This window comes from Rattus norvegicus, chromosome 3 (assembly GCF_021556685.1).
Source record: "Rattus norvegicus strain SHRSP/BbbUtx chromosome 3, alternate assembly SHRSP_T2T, whole genome shotgun sequence".
In the NCBI taxonomy this organism is placed as follows: Eukaryota; Metazoa; Chordata; class Mammalia; order Rodentia; family Muridae; genus Rattus; species Rattus norvegicus.
The window spans coordinates 140,779,879-140,788,489 of NC_141536.1; the positions used below are offsets into that span (position 1 = coordinate 140,779,879).

Sequence of the window (8,611 nt, forward strand, 5' to 3'; positions counted from 1 at the left end):
TGATATTATAGACACAAATGCCACATTCAGATTGTTTTGTTTTGAAGATTGGGTCTCACTGCATAAACCTAGCCAGTCTGAATAGGCTTTGTAGACCAGGCATGCCTCCAACTTGTGTAATCCTTTCACCCCTACCTACCACATACTGGAATTACAGGAGCTTGCCACAGCCTTTTTAAGTGGCTCCAATATGCACATATATACATGGGTGTATTTATATACATACATCTTTATTATTAGCTACACATTTCCTGCTTCTCCCATCAAGAAGAAATCCACTTTTCTGCCTACCACACTAAGCTCTGCAACAGTTTGTGCATCATCAGACTTGCCCTTTCTTGTCCTGTTTTGGAACCCAGAGACCACCATGTGGCATGATGGCTGAGTCTCCAAAGGATGCTGCAGGATTGATCAGCAACTGGACAGAGCCTCTATAAGGTGTAGGCCACAGAACATTTCCGCCTACATACTTCCTTGGGGTAATTGCCAGGGAGAAGCCATAGGACCATTTTGGGAGTGTGGGGAATGATTAGGTAGACTTTCTAGAAGCTTCTCAAGAAAGAGCAGTGGCGGGGTTGGGGATTTAGCTCAGTGGTAGAGCACTTGCCTAGCAAGCGCAAGGCCCTGGGTTCTGTCCCCAGCTCTGAAAAAAAGGGGGAAAAAAAAAAAGAGCAGTGGAAACAGCAACTAATGCTTCCTGCAAGGTGATGATGCCAGGTCCTGCTTGCTCTGAACGGTCTTTTGGTGCTGGGAAGATGGCTCAGGGTTTAAAGCACATGTAAACATGTGAGGACCTGCATTCAGATCCCAGAACCTACATAAATGCCTTGGAAGTGAGAGACGGGATCCCCAGAGCAGCAGGCTGACGGACAAGACTCGCTATATCAGGGAGACCAGGGTTTGACTGAGAGACCCTTCTCAGTCAGGCAGTGGTGGCACTTGCCTTTAGTCCCAACACTGAGGAGACAGACACAGGCGGATCTCTGAGTTTGAAGCCAGCCTGGTTTACAGAGCAAGTTCCAGGGCAGTAGAGACTACACAGAGAAACCCTGTCTTGGAAAGAGAAAGAGGGAAGGAGGGAGGGAGGGAGGGAAAGAGAGGAGAGAGAGACCCTCTTCAAGGAATAAGGTGGAGGAGGAAGAGTAATTAAGGACAATCCAATTTATCTACCTCCAGCCTCTGTGCACCCTCATACGCGTGCATGTGCTCACGTGTGTGCACATACACACACACACACACACACACACACGATATGGAAAAGAAAAAAAGAGCCCATAGTTGTCTCGTAGGTTGGATCCTATTCTCTGCTTTTCCAGATGAAGAACCTGAGGTATATACAATGGTAAAGAACTTGCTGAGGGGGGTTGGGGATTTAGCTCAGTGGTAGAGCGCTTGCCTAGGAAGCGCAAGGCCCTGGGTTCGGTCCCCAGCTCCGAAAAAAAGAATAAAGAAAAAAAAAAAAAAAAAAGAACTTGCTGAGGGTCCATCCAACAACTGGTGTGTTGTGGACAGACTGCACGTGGGGCAGCCTGACTCTCAAGTGTTCATAAGTGTGGCAGTGCCACTTCTCTTTGTGCAGTGTGACATAAGTGCCAACTGCCTCCATGGAAACCAGCAAGAACTGAAGGAGTCAAGAAAGCAGGCATTCTGACAACAGCCTGGAGAGCCAGACTGACCTGCCCTGAAACTATCCTGTTCACTGACCTGTCTTTATGCAAAGTGTGTTCCTTCCGGTTTAAACTGGTGCCCCTTTGGGCCGAGGATGGAGCCCCATAATCCTGAGTGTGTTAGATGTGCTTACACCTGAGCTGAACCCCAGCCCTCAGCTTAGAAAGTTCCCCTCTGGGGTTGGGGATTTAGTTCAGCGGTAGAGCGCTTGCCTAGCGACCGCAAGGCCCTGGGTTCGGTCCCCAGCTCCGGAAAAAAAAAGAAAGTTCCCCACCTGAGACCCAAGGTCTCTAGAAGAAAAGGTGTGTACAGGGAGATCAGTAGGAGAATTCTCTCACAAGCCACTTGGTAGGGGCTGGGCTGTACCTGGCTTTCATGGTGGGGCCAGTGTTGAAGGCAGGGAAAGTCGCCAAGGATGTTAGGAGGTAGAGCTCTCTCACATGTAAAACCACACAGCTCTCTTTTATTGGGCACATGGTGAAAATACATACTCAACCAAACCAAAGTCATCAAACTGACAGCAGTCCTGGGTACTAAGAATCCCAAGAGCAGGGCCTGAGACTCTATATGGCAATAGGACAGTCCCTGCCTGGTCCTTCCCCCTCCAACTTTGATGCTCCAGCTGGAGGCTACCAGGGTAGACAGACCTGGATCCTCATTCTAGACCATTCTTTGAGCCAGATGCCTCTTTATTGGAGTCTCATCCTTTTGGCTTGAGTCCAGCAGCCAGGTCTTCAAGCAGGTTCTCCTGCCTGGAGGCCACAATCCCAGCTTGGCCTCACTTGTGGCCCCAAGGCACAGGGTGAATGGGGACTTTGGTCTTTGGCACAGAGATGTTCCCTTTGTTTAAAGGCACAAGACAGAAGGCAGCTGGGGCACTGATGAAAGGGACTGTCCCATGAACAGAAGCCTAGCACCAGACCAGAGAAGGCCAGCCCTGGTATGAAATATGCCCCGGGCAGAGGGTAGATGCTGGCCTGGGAGCATGTGGCACTGTGGTAACTCGGCCAGCAAGGTATGCTTCTCCCTCTTTTTTTTTTTTTTTCTTTGCTGTTCACAGCACCTAGAACAGGGCTTGTCATCCAGACAGCATCACCCCACTGTGCACAGGAATGCATGAAGCACAATGGCTGTTTCTTCCTCCAGAAAGGCACTTACAGTTTAGCTTGGCCCAAAAAGGCAGGCGAAAGCTGAGACACCAGTACTCAACTCACACCTTGGAGCTGAAGGGCCAGTTAAGGTGGCTCTAGCCATACAGCCCCACCTCCCCTTCCTCTGCCTCCTCCAGCTGTGGCCCATCTGGGACAACCTGGTCCATCTCCCTTCGGTCAGACCGTGGAGGAGAGACTTGGCTGCAATCCTCCCTCAACCAGGGATGTAGCAGGATTCCCAGGGCCACAAGTCGCTCTGAAGGCTCCCTGCGGAGGAGACAGCGGATGAGGCATCGAGCAGAGGCTGATAGGCCCTCAGGCAGGGCAAAGGTCCCTCTACGGATCTTGCCAAAGAGCAGGGCTGGTTCAGAGTCCTGGAACGGGTATCGGCCAGCCAGCATGGTGAAGAGCGCCACGCCCAGGCTCCAGACATCAGCCGCTCTGCCGGAGTAGGATGGCCGGGAGCTGAGTATCTCTGGTCCCACATAGGCAGGGCACGCGTGCTTGTCCCACAGAGAGTCGTCTGGTCCAGTCATCACACAGGCATCCTCCAGGTTCTCCAGCACCAACTTCGTCCTGGGTCACAGACAGAAAGATCAGGTCCTACTCAGGTCCTCTGGAAAAGCAGCCACTAAGCCATCTCCCCACTCTGTCTTTTATTTTATTTTATTTTATTTTATTTTATTTTATTTTATTTTATTTTATTTTATTTTATTTTATTTTATTTTATTTTATTTTTGGCCAGGTGTTAGTGGTGGGGTGGGTCTGTTTCTCAGAAAAAGGATTTTACTACGTTGTCCAGTCTGGGCTTATTACTATCCTCCTGTCTCTGCCTCCTGAGCGCTTGTTTGGTTTGGTTTGGGCTTTGAAGGGTCAGAGTCTTACCTACCTCTGACTGTCCTGGAACTCTGTAGACCAGGCTGGCCTTGAACTCAGAGATCAGACTGCCTCTGCCTTCTGAGTGAGCCATCACCACTTAGCTTCTTTCTTTTTTCATTTATTTTTATTATATTTTACGCAAATGGGTGTTTTCCCTGCCTGTATGTTTGGCACCATGAGCATGCAGTGCCTGTGAAGAGTTTGTCAGATACCTTGGACTTGGAGTTATAGGTGATTGTTAGCCACGGTGTGGGCTGGGAACTGAATATGGGTCCTTTGCTTGCAATGTGTACTTTAACCACTGACTCATCTCTACAACTCTTCCCTCCCCCAGCACACTTTTTTTTTTTTTTCTGAGACAGGATCTCATAGCCTGAGACATAGCCCTGACTGGGCTGAAACTCACCCTGTAGACCTAGCTGACCTCCAGTTCACAGAGATCCCATTTACCTCTGCCTCAGCCAGGATTTAAAGGTGTATGCTACCACCCGCAGCTATTCCTTTAGTCCTTATTTAATTTGAAACAGTAGCTCACCAATTGAATAAACTAGCTGGCCAGTGATCTCTGGGGATCCACCTGTCTCTGCCCCTTGCCCCCATGCTCAGGTGGTAGGGCTACAGATTCCACGGAACAGCTGTCACTCAGCGCTGGGGATTTCTTTCCCTGTCTTTCTTTTGCTGCTGAGGATCGAATGCAGAGCCTTCCACATGCTAAGCACAGGTATACCACTGAGCTGTACCTTAGCTCTTCCTAGGTTACTCTACTCTCCTGGACCTCACTTTCCCCACCATGGCCTACCTCTCAAGTGTGCCTCTGGGGTCACACTCACCTCTCACAGTTGCTGAAGACAAATCGACGCAACTTGAGGTCGCGCAAGATGAGCCCGTGCTTGTGGCAGTGTGCCACCGCACTAGCCATCTGTCGGAAAAGCGCGGCAGCCTCGGGCTCGGGGATACCGCGGCGGCTGCGCACCAGACTGTGCAAGTCCCCATGGGTCTTCGTGAAAAAGGTGTATAGGAGCTGAGAGCCCAGCAGGACCTCTGTGGGACGGGCCACGTGCTGGTGGGTAGGCAGTCTTGCATACGGTGCCAGCACCGCCTGGGCCTCACTGGCGGGATACACCTGCGAACAGAGTCAGGAGTAAGCACCAAGGACCTAGCAAGTTAGGCTGGCTCAGCAAAAGGCGACAGCCAATTCTGTGAGCTACACCTACAGAGGCCCTTGCTTAGCAAATCACTCATAGACAAATATCAGCCGATTCTCCACAAAACCACAAGTCAGGAGAGCCCGGGGCCACAAGGCCAGCAAGTATCACATTTGGGACTAGAACCTGTGCACCCATCTCTGCTTTAAGTCACCTGGTGTGACTTAGGCCTCAGAAACTAGGATGTAACCTAGACAAAAAACGGATCCTGGAGGCAGATCACCACTGTAATCCCCCTTTTCCCACACATCCAGTCTAAGAACAGCTCAGTAGCCTGTATGCCGCCCCTGCTCCGCTGACTAGACTCACAGCCATTGCTCCTGTTCTCCTGGTGTCTACAGTGCAGCACAAGCAAGCCATAACCATATATTCCAAAGAAAGATGCTAGAATCCGGAATTTTTTTTTTTTTTACCTCTCCCGGAAAATTTTATATTGCAATCTCGGACTTAAACTAGTCTTTACTAGGAAAGTGTGGGTTGTTATTTTAGAAGGGAGCACCTATTTTAAAAGTGCCATCCTGACATTGTAGTTTAATCCCAGGACTCAGGAAGCAGAGGCAGTGGCTCTCTGACTTTGAGGCTTAGCCTGGTCTACAAAGTAGCCAGAGCTATGCAGGTGAGACTCTGATTCAGGAAAAAAAAAAATGTGGACCTACTTGACTTAGGAAAAGTGGCCCAAATGATCCAAAGACACCACAGGAAAAAGCTCCCCTGTGTTGGGGGCACAAGCAGTGCAAAGGCCCTGAGGTAATCAAGACATCAACCTGTTCTCAAATTGCAGGCAAAGCTCGCAGGTGGCCAGGAGGACGAGGGAGGCAGTCATATGGGTGGGCCATGAGGCAGCTGGGAACAGCTCAGAGTTTGTGGATACAAACACCTGGAAAGAGGGCCCAGTTATGATGGAGAAAGAAACCAAAGTTCAGAAAAAGGAAGTGGCCTGTGAGAGGCCACCCTGGATGCCTGCTAGAAGCTAGTGTCACAGAGTTGATGTGGCACTTTGTTGCTTTTGACTTTAAACTCAGGTGTGCTGTAAAACGTGAACCATGGGACCTTAAAAGAAAGATCTAGGGTAGCACGGAGGAAATAAATACACAGACTACCCTTTCTTTCTCCCCCAGAGCTTGGTCCTGTCCCGGCACCTTTGCACAGGAGAAGGGGTGAGCTCTCTGAGACAAGGTCTCTCTGTGTCTCTGTGGCTGTCCTGAAACTCAGTAGGTAGACCACGCTGGCCTCGAACTTACAAAAATACACCACTCAAGTGCTGCAATTAAAGGTGAGTATCAATGTGGTTGGCCCTTTGTGCCTCCTATACCCACAGCGGGGACACACTGCCTTTGGACCCTCCTCCCCATGCCTCCTTCAACTTCTGACACGGCCGCCCTTTATCATCTTCGAGGCCCTCCCAGACTGCCTTATGCTCCCCTGCATCCCTACGTGTCTCCTCCTCTCTTTGCTTCTCCCTCCCCACTGACACCAGCTTCTTTTCCATCATTGCCCATGCTCTTCTGCTGTGTGCACATGTGTGTGTGTGCACATGTGTGTGTAAGTGTGCACGTGTGTGTGTGTGTGTGTGTGTGTTCTTGTGGCAGGCAGAGGAAAGCCTCTGTTGTCATTTCTCAGATTCCATCCCATCTTTGTCTTAGGATTTTTTTTTTTTTTTTGGTTCTTTTTTTTTCGGAGCTGGGGACCGAACCCAGGGCCTTGTACTTCCTAGGTAAGCGCTCTACCACTGAGCTAAATCCCCAGCCCCAGGATTTATTTTTAATCGTGTGTGACTGTCTGTCTGTCTGTGTATGAGTATGTGCACACGAGTGAGATGCTTGAGGAGGTCAGAGCCCTGGAATTATATAGGCAGTGGCGAGCTGCCTCAAGCGGATGCCAGGAACAGAACTTGGGTCTCCGAGAGAGTTACAAGCACTCTTAATCACTGAGCCATGTCTCCAGCTCTTTATTCATTCTCTTTCTCTCCTCTCTACCTGAGATAGAGTCTCTCACTGACCTCTGAACAAACTCCCTGAATAGGCTAGCTGGCTGACCAGCTATCTGGCTCCAGAGACCTGCCCGCTTCCACTTTCCCAGTGTAGAATTACAAGCGGGCAAGCAATAGCACTGGGTCTAGATTTGTTTTGATTTTCAAACAGGTTCTCAGTATGTACGCTAGGCTTGCCTGAATATCAGAGCAAGCCTCTTGCCTCAGCCTCTCTAGTGCTAGGATTACAGGCATGTGCCACCACACCCCGATTGGGTCTGGTTTTTGACCAAGGCAAGTAAGTACATTGTACGTGTGGTGCTCCATGTCAGTTGAAGAACCCAGTGATAACCTACAAAGCTAGAAAGCGGCAGTCCTCTGGATCCCAGGCCTTTTGCAGGGTCCTGGGATGCTAGGGGGAGAGCCCGTAGGATATACCTTGCAGGTGTACTCTGTGCCTGTGGGGCAGTGCAGGGCCCGATAGGTGCAGTTGCCTTGCTCTCGTTCCAAAAGGATATAGGGCCCCAGCCGGGTTGCAGGGGCCACAGCAGGTGACAAGTCTGAGGCGGGAGGTAGGCTGGGGGTTGGTCCAGGCTCAGGCTCATCTCTCACTCGTTTTAAGACTGGACACTCGACATCAATGTTGTCATCAAACTCCAACGGTTTCTTCCTGCAGGGAACATCGGCAGAAGCAGCCAGAGATGTGGCTCGCATCTAGAGAGAAGGGAAGAAAGGCTGTTTGGTACTTTGTCTTCCCTGCTAGGACCCTCCGGACAGCGAAATATCACACTGGGTTTCCTGAAGCTCACTAAACATAGTGCTCTCAAATGCAAGGACTGCTAGAGAGGGAAGGAACCCGCGACGAATTGAAGACTTAACGTAATAAGGAAAGCTGGGCATAGAGAGGCACCCCTGTATCGCCAGCACCGTGGGGACAGAGGCAGGAGGATGGCGAATTCCCGGTCAGCCTGGGCTGCATAATAAGCTGGGGGCAACGGCTCGGGCTCTGGGCGCCCCCAGACGGCGAAGTAAAGGAGCGAGAGAGTGAGAGTGAGAAGAGTGAGAGTGAGCAAAAGAGAGCGAGAGCGAGTAGGAGAACGGGAAAACGGGAAAACGAGAAAACGAGAGAGGGAGAGAGAGAGAGAGAGAGAGAGAGAGAGAGAGAGAGAGAGAGAATATAAATATTTATGAATATGCCTGACTCCCAACAACCTTCTTGCCAGACCTCTTATTAAACCCCCTTCGCAGCTCCCTCCTGGGTACCTTGTCCTGGGGTCTCAGAGCCGCCTGCGCCCGCGCCCGTGGACCGCTGCCAGCCTCACTGAGCCTATCTCGGAGTCCCAGCACGCCCGTGCCAGACCCCAGCCGTCACGTACTCAACAGCAGCCGCTTCCGCTGCTAAAGTGCTGCGGCACCCGGACGCCGGCTCCGATCCCCGCCCGGCTGATGTAAACCTGAGCTAATCTGCTGCTGACGCCCAGAGGCCGGGGATTGCACCATCTGACCCGCCCATGTCGCCGAGTGTGCTCCGCCCTCACCTTAGGAGCCACACGCCCCCTCCTCCAGCCTCCAGCTCCTGAAGTAGCACTAGGAGCCACCGACTCTCCTTATTCAGTACTTTACACCTATTTCCCCATATATAAAATGAGAATAGTGGTAAAAGGAATGAACGGAGGCTGTTTAAAAATCTCATCAATCCCCTCCACTCTCTACCCCGTAGTCGGGCAGAGGCAGGTGGA

At 51.0% G+C, this 8,611-nt stretch overlaps 1 protein-coding gene across 1 annotated transcript; it reads right to left on the minus strand.

Moving 5' to 3' along the window:
• Window positions 1-2,699: 2,699 nt before the first annotated feature.
• On the minus strand, window positions 2,700-8,303 carry Trib3 (tribbles pseudokinase 3). The gene is given in 4 exon segments (NM_144755.2): window positions 2,700-3,395; window positions 4,529-4,821; window positions 7,311-7,586; window positions 8,136-8,303. Coding segments are annotated over 3 exon segments (1,050 nt in total). The 5' UTR covers window positions 8,136-8,303; the 3' UTR covers window positions 2,700-2,914.
• Window positions 8,304-8,611: the final 308 nt, after the last annotated feature.